At 39.2% G+C, this 26128-nt stretch overlaps 3 protein-coding genes across 4 annotated transcripts; all 3 read left to right on the top strand.

Annotated features, from left to right (window-relative positions):
- The first annotated feature begins 1531 nt into the window (after positions 1-1531).
- On the top strand, positions 1532-7968 carry LOC103718905 (probable 26S proteasome non-ATPase regulatory subunit 3). Of its 2 annotated transcripts, XR_003387857.2 has the most exons (9): positions 1532-1737; positions 1843-2033; positions 5543-5680; positions 5774-5910; positions 6055-6109; positions 6187-6297; positions 6395-6634; positions 6719-7295; positions 7636-7968. XR_003387857.2 is itself a non-coding variant. In XM_008807913.4 (8 exons), the coding sequence occupies exons 1-8, from the start codon at positions 1626-1628 to the stop codon at positions 7226-7228; spliced, it is 1494 nt and encodes a 497-aa protein (XP_008806135.2). In that variant the 5' UTR covers positions 1532-1625; the 3' UTR covers positions 7229-7523. The 2 variants fall into 2 exon arrangements, 1 of the variants encoding a protein (XP_008806135.2); XM_008807913.4 differs by lacking the exon at positions 7636-7968 and having other exon boundaries at positions 6719-7523.
- A 3854-nt stretch (positions 7969-11822) lies between these two features.
- Positions 11823-13884, top strand: LOC103718904 (expansin-A11). The gene is made up of 3 exons (XM_008807912.4): positions 11823-12282; positions 12398-12719; positions 13289-13884. Exons 1-3 carry the CDS (start codon positions 12141-12143, stop codon positions 13599-13601), a joined length of 777 nt encoding a protein of 258 aa, XP_008806134.1. The 5' UTR covers positions 11823-12140; the 3' UTR covers positions 13602-13884.
- A 5605-nt stretch (positions 13885-19489) lies between these two features.
- Positions 19490-20461, top strand: LOC103718928 (putative UPF0496 protein 2). The gene has a single exon (XM_008807942.1). It carries the CDS (start codon positions 19490-19492, stop codon positions 20459-20461), a length of 972 nt encoding a protein of 323 aa, XP_008806164.1.
- Positions 20462-26128: the final 5667 nt, after the last annotated feature.

Here is a 26128-nt window from a genome sequence, read left to right as displayed (position 1 = left end):
TCTTTTAGTGTTGAGTAGTGAAAGCAAGAGATGCTTTAGGCTGGTATGGTGTCTTGTAACTGTTTGATTGATGGTTGCGTGTGTGTAATGTAACATGTTGGAGATTGCATGTGGGTTGTTTGATCAGGCACCTGCAAAGAATTTGATCATGTGGAATGCGATGATTTGTGGGTATTACGGAAGGCTAACTTTTTTGGTTGATCAGATGCCATTGGAGATGAAGGGATCTGGCCACCTTTACTGGCCATATTGATGGGTATGCAGGAGGTTGTGGATACAAGCAGGTTCTGCTACTCTTCAATGAGATTATCAAACAGAGTCCATTTCATATAGATTCATTTATTACTCAAACATAAAAACTTGTCCACGATTATATTTATTTTGGGCTCTCTTTATTTTGGCACTGCAGGTGCATGTATGTAACCCACAAATGAAAGCTCTATGTATTTTACTGCGTGATCTGATGACCTGACTCCCTCGGCTAAAACCTTTATTTCCTCGGCACTTACATATTAGGTATGGAAATGGAGATGCCGATTCGCCAAAAAAATGTGATGAAATCTTTTATCTTCTATATGCGAATGAATTGATGCCCATCCTTTACCTGCGCATTGATTTGCTCTCATTCTAAAACACAATTATGCACTAGTGATATTCTATTTATATTCTGAATTTCCTGTTTTATTTTCTTCTTCAAGTGACCAACCTTACTCCACCATAAGTCTGGAGTGTTATTCTAATCACTTCCTTGCTCACCTTTATGTTCTTATGATGTGGATTAAAACTATCCATGCTTTTGTATTGTAGTTGCACTCAGTCATCTGGTAATTTTCAAAACAACTGAAGTTACATGGGTAACCTGGGAGGCAGCACGATCGGTTAGCCCTGGCTTCTTAAGCTTTGCCTTGGTATGCTTGGGTCCATGCATAATGGATAGATTTATGGCTCCTTCTTTTTTTTAAAAAAAAAGTTAAACAAACAAAAAATGTTTTACTGATCCCATGATTATGTCCCTGTGATAAGAAGTTTTGGTGGCTTGAACTTTATTCACTAAATGCACAAGAATTTTCTAACTCAAGATAATTTTTGGTATAATATCTTTTAACAAAATACTATAAAATGACTCGGAATCATAACCGTAGATATTTCACTCAAGAGTCGAGATTACGGTCATTTCTTGCATTATAATAGCAAAAATAGATAATTGAACATGGCTAACATGTAAACATGCATTCCAAGTGCTTCAGCTTCGCAACCAGTATTCCTTCAGAAACTTTCTTTTTTAATTTCTGGCTTGCCCGGGGGAGGAGAGGGACCCACTGGTTCTCTTTCACCTTGAGGATTGTTGTAATTTGATCGTAGTCTAGCCCTGTAATAATTTTAATTTACTTGAGCTTAGCCTTTAATATTTTTCTTTAAAAAAAGCACGTATTTTTAAGAACAAGACACCCTTTAGTGTAAAACCCGGAAAAGAAAAAAGCTGGGAGGGTATTTTCGTCATCATGGGATTCTCACCTCTCCTTGTGCAGCTGACCAGTGTCCATTTTTAAGTACCCCAAATCCCTTCTCTTTCCATCAATAATCTCCGTTCTCTCGCCGAGAAAGAGAGGAAAAGAGAGAAGAGGATGACTCAAGACGTGGAGATGGGGGAGCTACAGGCGGCGGCGGCGGCGGCGGCGGCGGCGGCGGCTCCCACCAACTCCGTCTCCTCCGCCACCACCTCTTCCACCCTTCAGCGTAAGAACCCTACAATCCTAAGCCCTTACTTTTCCTCTCTTCTTTTTCTCTTTCTTCGTTTCGATCTCGGTTGCGATGATGCCTTGAATCGGGAATCGGTGCCAGATTTGAAGGAGATCGCAGCGTTGATCGAGAGCGGGGCGTACGCCAAGGAGGTCCGGCGGATCGTCCGAGCCGTGCGCCTCACCATGACGCTCCGCCGCAAGCTCCGGGCTGCAGTGATCGCCTCCTTCCTCAAATTCGCCCTCCCTCCAGTCTCCGAGGCTCATTCCCGGCTCTCCTCCTACCTTCCCAAGGTTATACCTCTGCATTGCCTGTCCTTCTTGATCTGTTGTTACTAACTGTCTTGGTTGTCCCAATTTCTGATCTTTAAGACGATTTTTTGTTGATTGGGTTACTGGTTATTGGGTTGCTGCTGCTTTGTTACAAGATGGTCCTTAAAAAAATTCAAGCTTTCTATGTTTTGATTGCTTGCATGTCAGTTGAATGGGGGGAGCAGTAGTTTTCCGCAATATGGAGACTACAAGATGATGACAATGGTTGAAAGATGTAAAAGTGTGAGCATTGGTCGGTCATTCATGCAGTGATTTGGTTCTTGTGGGTTAGGGTTTTACAATTGTGTGAAGGAGGGATTCAGGTTGTTAAAACATTAGGGCTTTAAAGAACAACAAAAGGTTAAATGTTAAGAAATCTATAGAAGACGTGATAAGAAAATAGAAGTTGATAATTTGCTAAGCTTATGTCTGAAAATCTGGTCTGAAATTGAATGTCTCTTATGTGTCTATAACATTGTAATATCTTCCTCTATTTACCTCTTTGCCCCAAGCTTCTCATGGCCTACCCTCCTTTACTACTTTCCTATCAAAGCTCCATTCTTCTTTTATGGACTTTTGACATCTAGCTTCCCTCTATTGATCTACGGAATTATGACTGCCCACCCAGTCAATAACTATCCCAACCAATGATTTGCTCTCATTCAGTAAAATACTAACTAGAATTTTTCAAAAAATAGAGACTTTCTCAACTCTATTTTTGGTAAATTATTTAATGATAACCACTGAAAAGATAACAACATTTAGAAAGGTTAGAATATGCATTTTATTGATCATGCGAGCACAACCCTGTGATCTGTTAAATAGACTGGTAGTTTAAATCAGCAGAGAGCACTCATGATGAACCTATTTGTATATTATTATGATGATTTTTATTATTGTTACTTTTATTGTTATTCTTATTCATATTGTTACCACCATCTCTACCACTATTTGATGTGCTTACTGGGATGCAATTATTGTGGATGCAATATGTTCATAAGCTTCATAAGCTTGAAATCCATATGTCTGATTATTGTGGATGCAATATGTTCAATCCAAGAACTTCATGTGGGAAACTTATCTAGATCTGAATGGAAATCATAAATATGAAGCATTTTTTGTTTACTTCTGAGTTGTAGCCTATCCTATATTCTATCTTATTAGCTCTTTGTTACCCTATCAATTACCTGTCTTGCAGCAATCATCAAAAATTCTTCTCATTCTTATGGTCATTGTATGTTTCCTTGGATCTTGACAATCAATGCTCCAGTCATTTGCACCAAATATGAAAAGACTAAACTCCTAAGAAGAGAAATTGATTGTGCACAAAACATATCAATTAAGATATAAGTCAATGGTAAGTAATACTGCAAATATTAGTACTAATTTTAATATTCACAGCAGAATTCCTATATTCTGAAGCAAAACATTCACAGGGGGCCAGGGTTGGGGGATGGGAGTGGCATCTATCTTGCAGCAACATCTAGTTGAGCAATGGGCTATATACATTATGAAAGAGAGGAATTGGGGAATGGTTGATATTATTTATTTTAATATGTGGTTGAATTCTGCCTTCTTGTTGAGCCAGAGTTGGATATTTGGTCCTTAGATTTGACAGTGTGCTGGTATGGAAACTCATTTTGTAAGCCTAAGCTTGGCCTCATTAAGACTTGTCAGAATTAATACCATAATTGATCATATATGTGCCATAGCATTTGAGTTTACATTTCATTTTCTTTTCTACTTCTCACTTTGTTCTAAACTAAATTGCTTGCTTGCATAATATGCCATGGTATGTTTACTGTTAGATTTGATTTCATTATCTTGTACAAGTCTTCCTTTATCTGAGATAAGCTGATTTTTTTTTGAAAAGCTGCTTTCATTCTTTTGCAAACTTCATCCATGTGGATCTTTTTGCTTCATAGATCTTTTAGATATTCATTCCTTTTATTGTTTCTCTCATCTTCATGTCATGATTACCTTGATCTAACCATCTGTTTTTTTTTCCCTTGTGAAATAACTGATCATTTGTAGTAAGGAAGGCGGAACCATCATGAACCGCTTGGTTTGAGGTGTACACCATACTGGTGGCAGATCAGGATGATTCTGACAATAAAATCAAGAAACTGGTGAGGGAGGGGGAGAGGGAGAAGGAAAGAGAGGAAAAGAGAGAGCGAGAGAGGGAGGAAGGGAGGGAGAGGGCGGCGAGTAGCGACCGCCGGAATAGGGCTGAGGGAGTGGGGAAAGAGGGCTTTCAAAGCCCGCTTTCCTATATGCATCGGAACAGGGGCTTCGGCTCCTTTTTATATTTTTTTAAGATAGGGCAATTACTACCAACTTCACTTAAAAAAATCAAAAAAAATAAAAAAGGGACCGAAGCCTTTGTTTCCTTTCGAAATAGGGGCTCCACCCTGTTTTAACGGACGAACCCCACCATCGACCTTGTTTCGGCGGCCACCACTCACCGCCACCCTCTCCCCCTCCCTCCCTCCCTTCCTCCATCTCTCCCTCTCCCCTTCCTTCTCTCTCTCTCCCTCTCTTTTCCTCTCTTTACTTCTCAGTCTCCCTCTCCCTCTGCCTCTCTCTGCTGCACTCTCCCGCTTCCTCCTTCCTTCTCTTCCTCTCTCCTTCCTCTTCTCTTCCCTTACCAATTTTTTCGTTGATTCACGCCAGAACGACACAACATGGGGGTGTACCGTACCATACCGCAAGCTTACCAGCATGGATGCCGATTCCGGTACTGCAGACCTTGATTTGTAGTAAGATTAATTCATTTGCCCTTCCCTCAGCTCATTATTTTGTGGCACTTTTGGTTATGATAAAAGTTGGAGTTGCAGCAATCTGAACAGTTTTTCAAGGATTTGATAAATTTTCTTTCTATTCGTTCATCTTGTCCATCTTCTCTTCAAAGTCATAAATCTCCTTCACCAAATGTACCTATTGATTGTTTCATGTTATATTGGTTTCTCGTTCTGCTTTTTTTGCTGACAATGGAAAGTCTTTAATTTTAATTATGATATCCACATCATTGCAAGTAGTGTGAAGCCCCAGATTAGAGAAATAAACTTAATCAATTGAAATAAATAATAAAAAATGATATATTTGTAGTTGAAATGTTGAGCTAACTTATGCCATTTCCTCTGGCACAATCACTGCAGAATTCCTACATTATCGCCTATTGCAGAATTCCTACATTATCACCTATACATGGCGGTGCTCAGAATTCTTCTGGCACCTATACATGGTGCAATGTCCTCTCATGTTTGTAATGAATTTTGTTGTAACAGTAGATCCTGGTTTGGAATTTGGTGCTGCTACCTTGCTGTAAAATTTGCATGTGGTGCATACTTGGGTCTTTTACCCCATCTATTAATTGTCTTAATTAGGTAGACTGTATTGTGCATTGAGATTTGTAATTAAGGAACAATTCTCATTCAATTATGGAAATCCTCCACTTAGATATAATATGGGACTTGTAATTTTGATTTCAGGAAGATAAACATGATATGGACGTGGATACGGCAACTTCAGCCGGTCAAGTTCCTTTTAAGTGCTCGCTACCAGAGCTTGAGATCTACTGTTACTTACTTCTGATAATATTTTTGATTGACCAAAAGAGATACGAAGAGGTAACTTTCTTCTAGATTGTAACTTGCTTTTATTTCTTTGGTTATGGACAAAAGGTTATTTACCTTTTTATTCTCTCCCTCTCTGTCTCTCAGGCTAAAGCTTGTTCCTCTGCAAGTATTGCTCGCCTTAAGAATTTGAACAGAAGAACCGTGGATATTTTAGCATCTCGGCTGTACTTTTATTATTCCTACAGCTATGAACTTACAAACAGTCTAGCTGAAATTCGTGGGTGAGTTAGTTTTCACATTATCCGAGATTGCAGTTCTCATGACCTGCACAGCATCGTACAGATGAAATGCCTCAAATTGTGCTATCTCAGTGCTTTGGTGTAATAGTTGTAGCTTCTTCTTACACAGCGATCTTTCCTTGTCAGGACCCTCCTTGCCTTGCATCGCATGGCCACCTTACGGCATGATGAGCTGGGTCAGGTTTGTTGCTTTACACAGAGGTGTTTTATTATACATTGATATTCTGAAATTTACCAATTAATACTGGTGAGATGCAGGAAACACTTCTCAACTTGCTTCTCCGCAATTACCTCCATTATAACTTGTATGACCAGGCTGAGAAACTGAGGTCTAAGGCACCGCGTTTTGAAGCACATTCCAATCAGCAGGCAATACTTTCTCTTATGACTTTATGAAAATTACCGTGACATTGTTCTTGTTGTGAAACAAACACAGGTTCTAACCTCGAGTGTTTTTCTCCTATAGTTTTGCCGCTACCTGTTTTACGTAGGAAAGATCAGGACCATTCAGTTGGAATACACTGATGCCAAAGAAAGCCTCCTGCAAGCTGCTCGAAAGGCGCCTGTTGGAGCACGAGGTTTTCGAATCCAATGCAACAAGTGGGCTGTTATAGTCCGGTTACTTCTAGGGGAAATCCCTGAGAGAACTGTTTTTATGCAGAAAGGCATGAAGAAGGCTTTAACACCCTATTTTGAGCTTACAAATGTGAGATTGTCATTGTCAACTCAATTAACAGAAACTGTCACAGTTTATGTTTATAGCTTTAATATTTTAATTTCCTGATATTAGGCTGTGCGAATTGGAGATCTGGAGCTGTTTAGGACCGTTGCAGAAAAATTTGCTGGCACTTTCAGTTCAGATAGGACCCGTAATTTGATTGTGAGGTTGCGCCATAATGTGATTCGAACTGGACTCCGCAATGTCAGCATTTCTTACTCGTCCATATCCTTGGCTGATGTTGCCAGAAAGTTGAGATTGGACTCTGATAATCCAGTGGCAGATGCTGAGAGCATTGTAGCCAAGGCCATCCGAGATGGAGCAATTGATGCAACAATTGATCATGCTAATGGATGGATGCTATCCAAAGAGACTGGTGATGTCTACTCCACAAATGAACCCCAGATTGCGTTCAATTCGAGGATTGCCTTTTGCCTTAACATGCACAATGAAGCGGTTAGAGCGCTGAAGTTTCCACCAAACTCCCACAGGGAGAAGGAAAGTGCAGAGAAGAGACGTGAGAGGCAGCAGCAGGAGCAGGAGCTTGCTAAACATATTGCAGAGGAGGATGATGAGTTTTAGTTGGGACTTATTCCTTTTTTATGGTTCCATATGCTGTTCAACAAACTAAATTTTTGTTGAAGCAATGGTGAGGACCAAAATACATTACAATCATTTGTATCTTCATTACAAGTTTTTATCCGATAGTGCTTTTTGATGACCATGTGTTCACAGTTCTGTTTGAGCAAATGACTCATTGTCCCGTCATTTTTTTTAATTGGCTGAATTTGTTAGAATATTAGTTGGTGAATGATATGGTTAGTGGGGTGTAATCCAGAATACTGCAAACAAAGAAACTCAAGTTACATGATTACTACCTCTATAGCTATTAATTTCTTATATTGGATGAACAATATGCAAATAAAGAAACTGAATCAGATCAAATTCAACTGTGCGCCCACCAATTGTTTTGTTTATCTGCTTTACAGTTGGCTTGAAATACTGGTGTGCATGATGTGGTACTGGCAGCTATTAAAGCACATTTATGACAATTGAGCTGGATTGGGCTGAGCAAGCGCTTCTAACTTTCTTCAGCTTGCAAGCTCCAGGGGGGATAAAGCGAAGGCAATGCAGCAGAACCGGGTAAAACAATTAACCGATGCTTCAATGCTACACGACTAGGGTTTCAAGTCATCGTATACAAGTCAACCTTTTCAGCTTGCTATGACTTTTGTACACGGTTTATGTAATTAATATTGCAATGCGGGATTGAAGAATGTGTACTCTGGTTTGAAAAGCTCATCTCTTGTTGTTTGTACTAAGTTGGTGGTTGCTATCTTTGATTTTAAATCATTTACAGGTGACTTATGGACTATGAGAAGCATAAAAGCAGGTGGTAGTTGGTATGTTTAATCATTTACAGGGTGACTTCTTGTCAACTATAAGAATTATTATCCAATCTTGTTTCTTAAACCATGCACGTCCTAAACTATGTGATCGTACACTACGTTTTCACATGGGCTGTACCTTTGACTCCACATTATGGATGCGTAATTTGATGTAGCTTTCTAGGACTGGACTGCAGGTGTTCTGTTTCTTAGGTATTTCAGTAGAGTGTCGTAGTTCATACATTCCAGAAGTTATTTAAAATGCAGCATGGTCCTTTCTCGTCGTGAAACAACTTTGACACCCTTGATTTGTTTTCATTCTACGTAACATGACCAAATGGCCAAGCATTTAAAGAGAGGAATAGGAATAATTATCTGAATTCAGCTTTAGCTTTGACCTTGATAGCATATCCAGGATCGACGACTGAAAATTTGTTTCTTTAAGCTTGTGTCACATTGGATCTTGTGTTGTTGGGCAAAGAAAGTTCTCCTGTGGGATTATTCAATGACTGAAAATATATTCCAAGCAATAAATTGCTATGCCCAAATTGAAATTTAAAGAATTTCAAATTCTATAGTTTCAAACATAAGTTGCAATATCTGGGTCTTAGTTTGTTCTCTTTACCTTTGGCCTCTGACCAAGAACTTCTTTTCTTCTTTTCTTCTTTCTTTATTCTCTCTGTAATCCTTTTCTTATTTTGATAAATTCAGGTGGCTATGGCCACCTTTTCCCTTAAAAAACAACAAAAAGTATAAATGAAATAAGAACACATTGTGGTCTTCTACTAAGCCTTGTTTCTTCATCGAACTTATGGTTGACATATTTTATTGCTTATTACAATAACTGAAGCGAGAACTTCCCTGTTGAGTAGTAAGCATTCTAAAATTCCTGTCCTTCTGTCATTGACTCCATGCGACGTGAAGAGGCAACTGGTTTTACATTCCATGTATGGGAAGATGAAGGCTTAAATGGTCTGAGACCCATGTGCTGACTGCGACTTAGAATACACTTCAAATAAAGTTAGGAGATGCCTTTGCAAATTATAGTAATAACCGATACATAATGTGACAGACAGAGAATTTATATATGAATTATACAAAAAAAAAACTTGGATGTTTTAAACTATATGCCAATTTGCATTCCAGAATACCCTTCATATATCATCTATAATATGCTGCTACAATGTGAACAATCTCATTGCACCATCACCTACATTCTCTTCAAGTAGTCACATACACTCCCTCTATTTCTCTCTTTGATATTACCCAAAGACTTAAAAAACTAATGGCTTGTGAAAAGAAAAAGAAATATTTGTTATAAAGCCTCTAGTACTAACTGTGGCCCTGCTTTGTGGCTTTTGTGGAGGCATGACATTTCAGCCAGTTAACCTGCAAAAGTTGCTTTTTTCTTCTTCTTTTTGTTGAATCAATGTAATTTTTCTGGGTAGTTAAATCAATGTAAGGTTTAAGTAAGATGGGTGGTGATATGCACTGGATGGAGATTTAAGGGATGGAGAAAGGTGAAGATCTCACCTTTCCCTTCCAAAATTTAAACCTGCACCTCCTCTCCTGTCTCCCCTTCTCCCACTTTTAATGCCAGTAGGGGATTAGGGAACCATGCACTAAATGCAGAACTTACTGATGTAGGGTCTAACTAAAGATTTTGATAACAATGAAACAAATAAAAAGAATAGCTTTGGATAAGATTGGTTGAATTGGTGAAGATTGTTTATGGTGTTTTGAGGTGGTCCTCCAACATCTCCAACAATATTCAAAACTGGCAATTGTGGAATGTGCATAAGAGAATAGAAGCAAGAGAGTACTGGGAAAAGGGTTGCCTTGGAATCTGGATGCCTTCTTTACATGCGAAGGTAGATGGAAGAAATGATGAAGAAAATATAGAAAAGAAACATATGATTAAGCCAGAAAGAAAATTCAAGTCTGTCATAAATAATGATCTTTGTAATGAACATGATCAGGGATGAAAATGGATCGGATAGAGATTGGATCCATATTCATATCTGTTTTTATTTGAAAACTATAAAAAGGATAGAGATACTAATCAGATGTTAAAATTCATTTCAGTATTTGTTTTAAAGAAATACAGGTACAAATTGGATAATGATAGTGATGTGTGTGTGTGTGTGAAATAGTCAAACTTTAGGAACCATCAAATTAAAGATGTCACTATAAATGTTTAAGTTAAAGATGGGAACTGTATAAAATTGAATAGATTGCACATAAAACTAGATAATCGGGTATATATCGGATTGTTGTCTATTTATATCCATATTTATTTTTCTTTGATGGATATGGATATCGATATTAGCTGAATACTCAAATTTGTATTCGTATCCAAATATTTAGATATAGTTGCAGGTCCTAACGGAAATTTTTTCAGTCCACTTTCACCCCTAAGCATGATGAACCTTGTAAGTAATATGTCATGTTTACTAGTTTATACTATTTGCTTATAAATTATAGTGCTATCTTAACATATGCATCTGATATATTTCACCCATGCTTCTACTATATGTCTATCATAAATATTGTAGCGACATCATCATAAATAACTGTTACTATATAAAGCTTGTTATTGGAGTAGGATGCATCAATTATTTTTGAACAGTGGCTATACTGGAACAACAGCTCCTACTAAACTTTTGAACAGTTGCTGTTCCTTATACCCTTTTGTCCTACAATCTGGCGAGGCAATTCCATATCCTACAAGTTTTCTTATGTTTAGTGAAATTAGTTAATGACGACATTGCGGACAACCCATTTCTGTGTACCCCATGATGCAATCCAAGTATCTATTTAGGATACAAAACAAACTTTCCAACCTTCTGTTATAAAAGTTCAGTTCAAGACACCAAGCTTATAGTACATGTTTTATGACTATTTTCTGAGAATTTTTTTTTTTAGTTGCATATACTTTTAAGTACATGTTCAGCTAAAGCATTTTGTCTGCACACTAATTAGCAAATTCTAAAATTCAGAAAAAGTACAAATATTTTTTTTGGAAAAGAAAAAAGCACTACCAATTGATGTATATATGGTGTTGATCCATATATTTAAATTGATGCCTTTTGTACACGTGTCAATGAAAATTCTTTCCTTTAGCTAGAATTATGAAGATCAAAAGAAAAATCTTGCTAATTAACATGGATATGTACTTGTACTGCAACTAGAATTGACACATTTTATAGATTCTTTTTTGGCTTGGATTTTGAAATTCAAAGAATCTTAATAGTACGTAGATGCATGATATTTCCATGTCAATTTCAGATGGATGCATCCCATGCATGAATTTATCAGAATCTTTCCTATATTGATTTGGTGATCACTGTTGAGAATATCGCGGATCCCTCCTAATATTTAGTCGATAACAAACTAGATCATATTAATACCCAGTTTGATTTACCAGAGACCACTCTGCCAAATAGTCTACAAACTTTCGTCTCTCTGTAGACATGCTCATTTGTGGCTCAATGTTGTAACCTTGTATCTGTTCGATTATAGTTCCCTTGGGCTCATCGAAAAACTTGGTCATCGAGTGTAAGATATTATATGCTTATTTTTATTTTAGTTTTTAGTTTTTTTCCAAGCTAGATAGCAAGCTGAACTCATCTCATAGGAACTGATAGCATAAAGTTGAATCCAAGCCACCAAATCTATCTTGGTTGGTAGCACTTCAAAGTTCGGTGTCCATGTGCACCGCGGTCAGGCTCACGTGATCATGTGATGCCTCTCATTTAATATTCCCACCACCCTAAAAGAACCAAGGGAACATATCCAGCCATGGCATCCAAATAAACAAGGAGAGAAGAAAAAATAAAATAAAGCCTTCAACAAGGAGGAGAACATGGGAGTGATAAGATCTCCCAGGGATAGCAGAGATAGGAGTCGGCCGATCAATAAGGACAAGAATACTGCCATTAGAAACCCACAAGTCATGGGTGCTCTTGCAGCAGTCACATGTGGTAGCTAGCTTGCTCCAATGATGTGCCTTCTCCTCCCTATTTAAAGACCCATTGCAACCTCTAAATTTGGGAGCCAGTTTCGATCTTCTTTTCCTCTTAGCCATCTTGGTCTCACTGTGAGATATGGAGATGGGTGCCAAGTTTGGGCTTCTGATCATGCTATCAATGAGCTGCATGGTATTCACCGTCGATGGCTTTGCGCCCTCTGGGTGGATCAAGGCCTCGGCGACATTCTATGGCGGAAGCGATGCGTCTGGAACTATGGGTATCCTTCCTATCTACTTCCTTCCACTCATAACTTGTTCTTCGTTAATGCATTTCGCTACTTTGTGAGCACTTATACAAGCACTCGAGACTGAATCTCGGTGGATCGTTTGCAGGCGGGGCATGTGGCTATGGTAACCTGTACTCTGCGGGGTACGGGACGAGAACCGCAGCTCTGAGCACGGCCTTGTTCGACGACGGGGCTGCATGTGGCCAGTGCTACAAGATCATGTGTGACTACCGAGCGGACCATCGGTGGTGCAGGAGAGGTCTGTCGGTGACCATCACCGCCACCAACTTCTGCCCTCCGAACTTCGCACTTCCCAATGACAATGGCGGATGGTGCAACCCGCCTCGCCAGCATTTCGACATGGCCCAGCCTGCATGGGAGAAGATCGGCATCTACCGCGGTGGGATTGTGCCGGTGATCTACCAGAGGTTGTTGTTTTCTCTTTTTTTTTTTTTGTCTTGTTTCATCTGGTCTCTGAACTTTTGTTTTCAGATGACAGGCTTAAGACAGCCGACAACATTTTGGCCACTAGATTTGCTCGTTGGCAGGGATGTCTCATCCGCTAGATGAGCTGGATCTAATCCCATGTCACGGAATCGGATACTTTTGGCTGGTTCCACTGGCAGACAATTATTTCTTTTGCCAACTAAGACAACTCTGAAATCTATGCACCAGTCCTAGATCTGATTCCCTGAATATGTTCAAATTTTGCCTAGAAGTATGGATCCTAGCTAGCCTAGTAAAAATGGACCTTGGCCTGACTTAATCATGCAACTTATAATCTGATTTCTTGATTAGGAAGGATAATGCTGTAGAGATTTGATGAGAATAATATTATATCTTTATTTTCTCATCAAAGCCTTTTTTTTTTTTCTCTTTCATTTCTTTTCCATTATTTTCATAGAATCAAAACAATTTCATAGGTTGTTTTCTTCTCTTTGTTTATTTTTATGACATCAAGATTGAGCTTGACTAATCGCATCGAGGAACAATGTAGGGTTCCATGCAAGAAGCATGGAGGAGTAAGGTTCGCCATTAATGGAAGGGACTACTTTGAACTTGTCCTTGTGACGAATGTTGCGGGCGCTGGATCAATCCAATCCATGGCTGTCAAAGGCTCCAAAACTGGCTGGCTGTCGATGTCCAGGAACTGGGGGGCAAACTGGCAATCCAACGCTTATCTTAATGGCCAGTCCCTCTCCTTCAGAGTCGCAACAACGGATGGCCAAACCTTGGTCTTTCCTGACATTGTTCCCTCAAATTGGCAATTTGGTCAGACTTTCTCTAGCCGCTTGCAGTTTAAGCTCTAAGGTCCAGATTTGGAGAGTAAAGATGGCAGAGGCATGCTTAATATTTTGCTAGAGTTGCCCGCCATCCTAGTGATGCTAATCCGGAGTCGAACCTGTAACTCGAAGCATCGAAACCTTCAGATTAACATTCATGTTCGCGCTTGTTAAGAGGTCATTGTTTTCATTCAGTAAATAAAGATCCAGAAGTGCATGGTAATGAGAATATGTGCTTCAATGATCCATGATGTACATCTTCCTATTTACGAGTAATCGTATATCGCTGTGCCTTGATATTTAATTAGCACTTGACGGTGCATCTGTGCCTGCAGATAGACGAGCTAAGGGTTATTCTTTGTATGTATTTGTTACGACTCATACTATAGTCCAAGTCTCAACACTTCCTATTAAGATTAACAAGCTAATCACCTAATGAGACATTTGAGAGGTTAGATTATATTTAAGTGTTCATGGCTAATTGAGATGTATTAGAGGCGTTCGCTGACAGTATATATATATTTGATTCCTTGATATTGACAAGATGATTTCTGACTAAGGTTTCCCAGAGGAACCTTTTTACAAAGGTTAACAAAATTTCAATGAGCTAATCTCTTAGTCTCCAACGAGATCGCCAGTGAAAAAGCTAAGAAGAGATCTCAATAGGAGCTAGAATTTTGGCTTCACTTGAACTTGCCCAAAGTAGCTTGAGTGGTACAAGCCAAGACATGCATTTTATGTAACACAACAGCTAGATCACTTTACCTCCAATTGGTTATTGTTAGTTACAGCAATTACAACCACAAGAAGAAAAGATGGTTAAAGAACCAATCGAGAGATTATATATATATATATATATATATTAGAAAAACCCTGAGGTAGAATCCTTCTAGTTCAACATCATGTCTACAAAAATTTTCTTAAATCTTCATTGTATGAGAGGAAAAGGAGAACCACATTGAATCTTATATAGCTTGCAGCTGTGAATGTGCCAACTTAATTACCCTGTCCCTAGCATGCATAAAGAATTTTGTGTGGCTGTCATGCTATGTTCTAGTCCCACAAAAATTGCAACACATTTCTTTTTACTTAAGGTAACTTTTATGACAAATATATTAAGAGATTCTAGTCCATAACTCATGCTTTTTGCTGGTTATTCAGTTAAGCTAATTCCAGCCAGATCTAAGCAGTATAATTCCAATATGATAGAAGCTTACTAATGTGTGGCGGTTAGTGCTTAGAATTGGGATTGGATGCAGACTGCCCCCGAGAGACTTGAAACCATTAAACTATGCAGCCTGAGGTTGTTTGATCCTAAGCAATTTTAATCTCAGCCGAGAAAAAAAAAAATCCATAATGGTAGATGATGATGCGACCGCTTGCGTCCCAGAAAGGAGCCCTCTCATTGGAAAACGAGAAAGAGCCATCATGTATGATATTTTTCCCTAGAGGATTAACAGAGAAACCATTTAATTGTCATTTGATTAGAAGCTAAAGTTGTTGAGTCTGATATATGTTGTTAATTTATTCTCTAATAATTTAAGATTTTTGATCTAATGGTTAATTACATGCCATCAAAGCTCAAGTTACCGGAAATCATGAGTCTGAATCCCCGCTATGTCAATTATTTACTTAGTTAATTTGGTTATTGCTTTATTATAGTTTTTGCCTTCTTTTAATGATTTAAATTGTATGTTCGAGTGCCAATTATTTATTTTATTAGCTTATTTCATGCTCCATATACATTACCCAGAATATAGATGAGGGGGTATTAAGCCTGATATAGATTATTTGAATTATTCCAATGCAATTGATAACAACTTGCTAGAAAAATTCTCGAGGCACCTAGTTAATTCTCCACCACTACTAGGAGTTTTCTTTTTCTAATGAAAAGGGATAAAGAGATCAACTTAATGGAATTACTCATGTTTAAATATTTAGAAGAACATTTTGTGTCGAAGTTCCTTGCTATCTTCTATTCTTTACGAGAGGCGCCATGCATCCTTTAACTGGTAATTGCGACTTGCTGGCTTGTTTGGCACGAGGGAAGCTCTCACATCTTCCTTGAAAGGAACTCAGAGCCTGTGGTGCTCAGCAAAATTCTTCATGCCTTCAAACCGTGGGGAAATCCATGCCCAGAGAAATTGATAGATAGCCACAGAAAGCTAACGTCCACCTTTTCTCCACAGATGCTCGCCCTCAAATAAATCTTCAATCTTGTACTCCTTCATGCTATTTTCACTTGTAAACAATCTTACAATAAATTTGAGGGAAGTGCCTTGCTTTCCCTTACCACTTCGGAAAAAAAGGGGGTGGTAACTGGTTGGATTCATTCAGCTAGGGGCTTCAATTGCCTAACCCGATTTGAGATAGTTCTAAGCTTATGCTGCACTTATCCGAGAGTCTGGTATCACCTAATAAGCAAGCACGGCTCGCACGTTTGGACTACCTCAGATATGTCATATGGGAAGTTGATATCTAAATGGTGAGATCAGTCCGCAAGCTACGGCTTTCTTGCTGCAAGCAACAAGCTACTGCTTTCCTGGTGCACCAAAAGCAAAGGCCAATTAATGGAGCTTTCGCTGTTCCCGTTCGGGAGGCAATGGCATTTAAGGCAGGAGATACAAAAAAATTTATGGTAGAAGGGAGTCCCAGTAGAGTTTATATGGTTGAACTAGTTTTAAACTCGTATCCAGGATTTTCACATGGAAAATTCCCATTTCCAGGGGTGAAAACTTGAGTTATAACATCAATCAAGACTCATACCATTAAGCAAGTCAGAGTTGCAAAATAGTTGACAACCGAAATATTTTTTCACTCTTTTTAGAATAATAATAATAAGGCACCGCTTAACAAAGTTATTTAGTGTAACTATTCAAGAAATAACACACTAAAACTCGAATCCAAAATCTCCTTATTATAAAGGAAAAGATGGTAAGTGTAACCACAGAGCTATCAGCACATCCTACTTTCACCGAAGCCTCTCTCAGGGAACAAAAAAATTGGGGTGAATGGTAGCTGGGTTTTTTCTTTTTCTTTTTTTTGAGCAATAGGGTGGTAAAGTGATGCCATGAGGGTTTGATTGGTAAGAAATTTCTATAGCTACGGATGCTGAAAAAAATGAAGGATTGATAGGAGAGAGTCTAGATCCCCTATAATTTATAAATGAACTGTAGAGGGCCGATTCTCCAATCATGACCGTTCGTGATTGGTGTGATGATTATGATTGAATGGGTCCTATGCTATACATGGCGCGGCATGTAATGAGAACTATTCAATCATGGTCTTCGAGCCAATCATGAGCAGTCGTGATTGGAGAACTAATCCTCTCTAGATCAAATACAGATATGATAAGATCTCAACTCAATAAGAGATGGGTAAGATACAATGGTTCCTTTTTAAAATTGTACTTGATATTTCATGGAACAGAGGCCAACAAAGGCCACTTTCAGGCCAAACCGGGCAATAAAGAATAAGGTAATTTGTTTGGGTTTGTAATGTCTAGCCATTGGTACAGTAAAACCAAAAATAGTTAACATGTAGTTAGGTAAAAATTGGGAAAAATATTGTATGATGGTGCAAATGTATCATAAAATGTCTGGAATTTAGACTCGCATTCTCGTTAGACTGTGTCACCTTTATTACCGATTAGGAATTATAATTCCTACTCGTCAAGCCACCAAGGGTGCATCAGGTTCATTAGTTTGAAGTTGCCATATCCTTTGCTTGATTAGATATTTTTACTTTCTTTTTCATTAAAAATATAATAAAAATACTACTACTTGAGTTCGAACCAAAACCTTTTATAGAAAGAGAGGGCGCTGGCTAAGTAGCTGACCTATGTCCTATATATTTTGGTACATATATCTTAATCCCATATCGATGGATAAAAAAGTGCCAGATTGGTTTATAAGCCTGAGTTGGTCATTCCTCTACTCAATAGTTTAAGCATTTTGGACTATAAATTTGTGATAGATGGTATTAAAGCCAGGCGCAATGTGAATTACAAGCTTATCAGTCTTGTGGATCATTCACTAGGAGATACCAGGATCAAATAGGACCTGGGCCATGGATGGGCCCCTCTCTTGCATAGGAGCTAATCTATGGGGAAAACATCACAGTGTTGGTTGGGAGAGATTGTCAAGGTCTCGCTTCAGCTAATAAAGGAGTGCCACATAGATTTATAATCCTAACTGAGTAGCTTAAGGTTTTTGGGTTGTGAGTCCATGAATTATTCCTAAACATTTTTTACTAAGGCTTTTGTAAAGGAATACATTTTTATTAAACATTCTATGTTGTATCTTTCTTCTCTTCTTAGTGCTAATTATAGAAGCTAGTGAGAATGTTAAATATCAGTTTTATAATATTTTTATGAATAGTAGCTAGAAAGTTAACATATTACATTAGGAGTGCAAATGAGTTGAGCTGCCGAGCTACTCGAGCTTAGCTTGAGTCCAAGCTTGACTCGACTCGGCTACTATCAAGCTCGAGTCGAGCTTGAGTACCAAGATCCTTGGCTCGAAAGCTCACGAACTTATTTGAGTTGATTTAAATTTTAATAATAATATTTTTATTTATAATATATATTATATTTTATGATCAGGCTAAGGTTCGAATTTGAGCTCGAACTCGAGCTCAAGTATGACTTGGTTGACATTTAAGTTGAGTCGAGTTAATCTCAAATATTTCTTTCTTTTCCATCGAGTCGAGGTCCAGCTTGAGATATAATTAAGGCTTCGGCTTTGAGTCAAGTCTTAAGTCCTAGTATTTTGAATTGAGTCGAGCTTGAGTCTCTAGCTACTCGGTTCGCCTTGGCTCGATTGCACCCCTAGATTAAATGCATATCTTTTTAGTATAAAGAAGGTTAACACCTTTAACTGATGCCCAACTAATTTTTTTCAGTCCCAACAAAGTGTCTCCTGTAAGGAAGGAGAGCTCATTCAAAGCATGACAACCAAAACAACTAAAAAACCTCCTTTAATTCCATTAAGGATAGCTTGCTATAAATTTTAGAATGCTAGCATCTTCCACGTATGTGCATGCGTGCCCATGTACATGTGTGTGTCTAGGAGAACATATTCCCTAGAAATATTGCTTGCAAAGGAAAACTTTTAGAGTATAAAAATCTCCTACGACTCATGAAGTTGTAAGAGGATTTGCACCAGCGTCACCACACGAATTCCAGGGGCCCAACGCGGGCCGGACTTCCCCCATTCCCTTTACCTAAAGCCTTTGATTCCCTTCAGAAGCTGGCGTCACACGGGAAGAGGGCGTACCGAAGGATGGGATCGCCCTACGATTTGACCGTACACAAATCGAACGGTCCAAACTTTTTTAATAAATTAATGACGGCCCTACAGCTGGCGGGCGGTACGCCCTGACCTAACCTGCGTCACTGGTATGTTTGCGGTTAGGGGGAAGAGGGACGAATATCTTCTGAGGTTGGGTTTCTTCCCTCTGCCAATGTAAGTTCTCCTCCCTCCCCCATAGGGAACAAGCAGTGTTGTGTTATATAATTGTCCATTATTACCTGAGTCTTGATGGTCTCCAAAGATCTTAGCAATTTGGATCACTGAAAGATAGAAAGATGTGGCCTAAGATCAAGTCGTTTCTCTCCGGTTCTGCCCTTCTTCCTCATATTTGTTTTAGTGGTGAGATCTTCATGCAGCCATCCCTCTCTCGATATATATATATATATATGTTAATGTTATAGTAACATAGACTAGTTTTTTTTTTTTACTATAACAAAATAAGTTAACATAGCTCAGATGTTAATGTTACCGTAATATAAACTAGTTTTTTTTTGATTATAACAAAATAAATTAACGTAGAGGAGATGCATGCATGCATGCAACTGACATTAGTTAGTTGATTCTTTCATCCAGTTCTAATTACATGGATCTCTCTCTTTCCTGATGCTAATAGTGCCTCCAGATGAATCGCCAAAAACTCGCCATGCCGACCCAATTAAGAGCGTCCACTTAGCCGTGAAAGAGGAGTACAGGGGAGCGTTCAGGAGCAAGTCCTACACGGACATCTGTACCCAAGTCCAAAAACACCTCAAAACCACCAGCTCCAAGAGGAAATCAAGGAACCAAGACTACACTCACCTCCTGGAGCCCAAGCAAGAAGTCCTGTCCTCCATCATCCACTGCACCACCCACCTCCCCTCCCTCCTCCTCGACTACTTCGACGCCAGCCTCCACGCCTGCAACTTATGCGGCTCCCTCATCGAATCCATCGATCAAGCCCGCGCCGACCACCGCATCCTCCGAAGAGTCCTTGAACTCGCCACCGCCAGCCAATGCACCGAGGACCAGCACCACTCCATGGCATCCAACCTTGTGCTCTTCTCCAAGCTCGACAACCCCTTCTCGGGACCCAATCCTACTCGATTCGAAAGAATTCACGAAGCATATGGATCGATGGCGAGGCAGCTGGTGTCGGCCCACCGGAAGCTCATGCGGCGTCTGAGGTGTATGAACTTGGGAGTCGGGATCGGGTCGGCCGCGACATGCGGTGTCATCGCCATGGTGGAGAATGTTGTGGTTGGAGAAGAAGGATCGGTGGCTCGAGAGGGATCTCAGCTCGACGCAGCGGCGCGAGGGGCGTTTGCACTTGACCGGGGCTTCGACACCATGAGCAGGATGGTGAGGAGGCTGCATGATGAGGTTGAGCATGGGAGGGATGTGATCAGGTTGTTCATGGAGGAGGAAGACATGGAAGGAGGATGGATGATGCTAAGAGAGGTGGTGAGGGAGCTGCAACTCAGTGAGGGTCGGTTCATGGAACAGTTGGCAGAGTTGGAGGAACATGTCTGCCTGTGCTTCCTTAACATCAACAGTGCGAGGAGGATGGTGCTAGAGGAAATAGTTATTCCCCGGTGACACCATATTTGGTGACTTTTCGGGGCAACATAGCTAAACACTATTTTCTTAATTGATTTTTGTTCTCGACTATTCTCCTAAGTTTTGAACTTATGTATTTAATTTACTTTTCTTTTAACTAGGAAAAGATCTAATTGTGTATTTTTTCTGCTCTTATTAATATTGCTTAACAGAAATTAAGAAAGTGTATAAAGTTTTGCAAGTTAATGAGGGTGTTTTCTTTTTCTTTTCTTTTTTTGTGTGTGTGGTGCATGAATTGAAATAGAGGCTGGCAATTGCATTGAGTCTGTTAGATACGAATTGGATTAGATACAGATCGGATCAAAATTCATTAATCTAAACTTGATCTACTTATTAAATAGATTAAAATTTCAAATCTAAATTTTACTTGTTCATTAAACAGGTAATCCGACTTGATCCACATAATTTATTTATTAAATATATTAAATTAAATTAAACAGATTAAATGGATAAGATAGATTTTTAATAAACTCAATAAATTTAAATAAATTAAATAGATTAAGCGGATTGAGTTAAACATGTCACCAATAAGTTCCAAACAAATTAATTTTAAACAGGTTAGATGGATACAATCCAAGTATTAAACAGATAAACATAGATTGAATAAGTTAAAAATTTAAATCTAAATCCAACTTATTTTAGATAGTTTGATCAGATCCAAATTTATTTATATTAAATTTAAATTTATTTAATATAAATTATTTATAGATCAAAAGAATGAATCAAATCACAAGTTGCGAGGAGGAAAGGACACAGATATAGCTAAGAGTGACCCTCTCCTCGCTCCGGGCTTCCAACATAAACTGATCGTACAAGCTCTCCACCATCCAAAAGATTTTTTTTTTTTTCCTCCCCTTGATGCAGTACCTGGCATCCTGCGCATCTAGCACCTACTCCCACAATCTAGCTAGCATCTAGCCTTCCCCCAAATCTACGTCATTACTCACCGTCTCGGCTCCATCGCCTTGCATGCCTAGATTACTCCACCCACTAATTACCCATGCATTCAAGTGTCCAATGACATGGCCTCTGTCGTAACTCCTCCCTCTCTCTCTCTCTCTCTCTCTCTCTCTCTCTCTCTATATCTACCCTAGATTATCGCGTACTTTTCAGTGGTCAGTTAGAGGCCTCCTTGCGCCGACCTTTCTCTGCTGAGCTCGTACCCCGTTTCGCCCTTTGGGAAAAGCCCAGCCCAAGTGGCAGCTTTCCCTGATACAATCCGACTCCCTTTGCAGCTCCTCTTGAGGTCAATCTAATGGGCCGACAGCGACACCAGCCCATCCCTGCGCTCGTGCCAGCCGTCCATCCTACCCCTCGATCTCTTTCGGCTCCCGTTCCTCTTCCCATTTATATCACGGTGGCCTTTGGCATTGGATGAGGCACTTGAGAACAACTGCACCACCAGCTTATGGGAACCACGACGCCATGGCTTTGGCTTCCGGGTTGGGAGCCGAGCTCAAGGAATGGAAGCAATGGGAAGCGTTTTGGGTTGAAGAAACCTCTATTCCATGGGAAGGTGAAGGTTGGATCCTTGTTAGAAGGACTATATAAAGGAAAGTGGCTTCTCATTCTCTAAGGATGCTGCTTTTTTATTTCGCCATCAAAAGGGCTCCCTTCTTATGTTTCCAAAGTCTGTCCGACGGTTTTATGGTTTACTCTGCGATGCTTGTTGCAGCATCTATGCATGTATTTGTGTTGCTGATCTAAAATTTATGGTGACAAAGCATATTAGACCCCGAATGCCTTCAAAGCTTTGTTTTGTTTCGTTAAGTTCTCATGGATTTCTTCATTTCCAAAGGATCCAAATACGTTAAACATTGTTTAGGCCTCCATGATTGTAACAATGATCCGAGCTGTATGTTCTACTTTCATTGATTGCTAGAACTTTAAATGGGTTGGCCAGATGGAGTTGCTCCTTGGCCTATCCAAGGACGGCCTTCTGACAAAACCATCTTGGATGCAGTACTCAGTTGATCAAAAAAAAAACCTAGTATGGTTGTCTGGTTTACCTTTTGAAAGGCACCGAGCTATTTGCAAGATCTCTCAGGCATGTATAGTTATTCCAATATGGTGGGGCCTGTTGGGCCATGCGTAGTGTGAGGAGGTCCTGAAATCCGAATTTGGTGTTAGAAGGACACATCAAGCCATGCTTAGCAGTTAGGATATACTGTGCAATTTTGTAGATTATGGAACCATGTACCGTATAAAGAGATTAGATTTCTGGTGGGGAAAAATGTTTTGAAGACTAGTTTATAATCCTAATCATGGAACCATATATTGTGTAATTTTTCTTCCATTCCCTCTGTTTTATTTCTTACGAATTCATACGGTGCTGTCATGATTGTGAGAGTGCTTGGACGTTTCCTCAATAGCCTCCCTAGGATAGGTCGAAACACGGTTCTAAAATGCCAACGTTTTCATTTACAGAACCTCAAAATCTGTGATGGTTTATGGGGGACACATAACCCTTTCGGGGTGAAAAAGCTTTTTCCATCACAAATGTCAACATTTAGGTGCCACCAAGTCATGAATTGATTTCTTCTGGGATATGATTTTCGTGAATATTCCAAAGAGACAAAGTGCTAAGCTGAGGCCTATAAACTGTTTGGCAAGATATTTTGGTGTCATGGAGGACTTTAATAACCTGATGTGAATCCATAACAATATTCACATTTTGGAGATGGAGGAGTTTTGTGGTTCTCAACTTGCAAGAAAGGGATGGGGCGCTACAGCTGGATGGCTTTCAGGACTCGATGTAGAAAACAAGGGGAGGAAAGTGGGATACGAAAAAGTCCAATGCCCACCCGCTGAAAATTAAAATATTTTTGTTTTCAAGTATGCTCTTAAGCTTTTTAAGCTTTTTAGATATAATGGGCTAAGATCATTCTCTTTATTAGAGGTATAACAAATATTTTATATATTTTTTTAAAAAAGTAAATGCTCAACCAAATGTAAACCATTTTTGAATGGCCTCAATTTTTCCGAGTCAACAAAACATGCAAAAGATCACTTTCCAGAGCATCATATACCCAGCATCAATTTTTTTTTTTAAAAAAAATCAGTGAGAAAAAATTCTTCTTACAAATCAAATGAGTCCTTAACATTGGATATTTATTCCCCAGTATCATTCTATTCCCCGCCAAGAGCACCAGTCTCCATGATAGTCGGAAATTGGTGCCTTACATGGGATCGGTTGGGTGACAAGTGAAATCCTTAATAGTGTTGCGTTGAAATATTTTTTTTATAGCTTAGAAGATGGGACGCCAATCCTATAGACCATATCTGCTTTGATATAGGCAATTTGGAGAGAGAGGAATCTGAGATCCTTTCCATAGAAGGTGAATTCATGGCCACAGGTGCTCGGGTCGATTTTTTTCAATGTAGGGTCTCAGGCCACAACAGTGAGTGAGAAGAAGCGAAGGCTCTTGCTCATCTTCTATTGTTGCTGAGTGCCAGTAGCGACGAGGACTGATATTGTCTGGAATACCAGCAGCTTGGAGAAGCTTGTTGCTAGGATCGTTGAGGGGCTGAGCTTTTCTTCTCTCTCTCTCTCTCTCTCTCTCTCTCTCTCTCTCTTTTATAGTTCTGTCTCTCTTTTAGGGCAAAGATGAAGAGGAATGAACCCGCCAACCCACCCCCCCTCCTTCCTCCTCCCTTTCTTGTGCTTTCTTTTTCTTCCTCTTCTTGGTCATACTTCTCGATGAATTTACGTTGATGTTGCAACATTTCTTAAACACAAAAAAAAGGACAAAAAAAGATCATTAAATAAGTTGTCAGCTGGTTACTTTCTCCCTATTGATTGCACATTTTTTGCACATCCTGTCTTTCAGGATCAAACGACATGATGTTGTTAGGATGGTTAGCATTTTTTTTCCCTGGGTTAGAAATGGCATCTTCTGTGGCCTTGAACTAATACTTTTGTTGGGAAATAAGATGTGCACATTAGATTTCATGTATACTTTGTTAGGCTAGTTAATGTGATCATGTTAGCTTGAAAATTGATGTTACAGGATAGCAGTGCCATGGTTTAAATGTTGCTTGTAGTATTAACTAGCAAGAGCGCGTAAGACACTTGGAATGGCAACGGGGGTTTTAAATGCTAGTTATTTGAGCTTTGATGATCTGAAATGTGTTCGCTAAGAGTCATAAAAATGCTATTTAATAGGATTCAGGTTGTAAAGTGGTGCTTCCATCGTTTTTTTTCTCGTAAAAGATAGGATTTGGGTTGAATATTGAATCATGTCAGGCAATTACCAAATGTTGGAGAATTCTGTAGAACCCAACAAAAATGCATATCAAAGAAACATAGATTTGTGTACAGAGGTAAACCCGGTCCATTCATGTTTATTGCATGCTGATCAAGCTATGGCCTAGCATGAAATAAATCTTAGAAAAAAAAAAACTTCAAAAAAACTGGCTAAGGAACATTTAGAGGATCCTGAATTTCTTTATTTCCTCTAAGATTAAACAGATTTAATCTCCATCTTTGGTGCCCTATATATCTAATTACTCCCTTGTTGTTGTTGGCTCCAATGAGAGTCGAACTCCAGCCCCCATATATCCAAGTGGTAAAGAGGTGATATCATCTGAGCAAGATTAGACTGTCAAAAGATTAGATTGAGATCCTAAACATTGAAATTTTAAAATTAAATTGTATTTGATGCACCTAAAATTTAAACATGAGACACATTTTCGTGATAGCAAAAACAAAGGACTACGCTTTCTCCGTCATAATCGCGAATCCTAACACCTTTTTTATTTTTTTCCTTTTTGACTCTTATCAAGGGCATAGTTGCACACAAGTGTCACTACGAACTTCACAAATATGCCAATCACGAAGTCTACTTCCTAATGATCATAGAGAAGGCAAAGCAAAAGATTTATTGATGCTGACGGTGGAAGAAGAGTATGGAAGAGAAGACAAGAAAAAAGGGAAGGCAGATCTTGAAATTTTGCCATTAGAAGTTTCCTCCTATCTTTCGACTTCTTATCCTTGGTAGCTGTCACTCGTTTAGTCTAAAAGACGTGGTGAAGGCCCCAGAAATCTATTCAGTAGCTCTCCAAGCAACGTGTTGGACCAGGGATTGAGTTGCTCCGATCCATGCTCGTTGGCTTAAGTGTTTGATCCTTGAACCGAGAAAGTTTAGATTGTGGAATAAGAGAAAGAATGAAGAGATGCAAATGATCTTATAAGGGAGTCATTCTCCGTTAACGCGGGGCTTCTTGGAATCGAATTGAAACATTAGGCATCTTTATTCTCTCTTGAAGACAAAAATCCTTTTCCCTTGTATCTGACTTATGCTCTTCTGTTTTCTCATTGTGGATTAAGTATGATGATGATTGCTCAATGCTCACAAGAGTGTAGTCATGACAGATGTGGTGAAAAACTTGGCAATTTTATACTTAAGAACAGGATATCTGAAAGTCCATTTTGGATCTTAAATAAATACTTCCATGCGATGCCTAACCACTTCTACTTTCTCTCTCTTTTTTTTCTTTCCATGATTTTCTCTTCTACTCCCTTATCTCCATATTTTGCTAGTACGTCATCACTTCAATCTATACACAATGATATAGCCCATTTACAGTGACTTTATCCCTAACCTGAATTAGCTTCCATCAAGGTGAAAAGGTGCAAATCCATCC

The sequence above is a fragment of the Phoenix dactylifera genome, unplaced genomic scaffold (assembly GCF_009389715.1).
Source record: "Phoenix dactylifera cultivar Barhee BC4 unplaced genomic scaffold, palm_55x_up_171113_PBpolish2nd_filt_p 000254F, whole genome shotgun sequence".
Taxonomy (NCBI): Eukaryota; Viridiplantae; Streptophyta; class Magnoliopsida; order Arecales; family Arecaceae; genus Phoenix; species Phoenix dactylifera.
The sequence above is the reverse complement of the archived record's forward strand: the minus strand, read 5'-3'. Positions and strand labels throughout refer to the sequence as shown.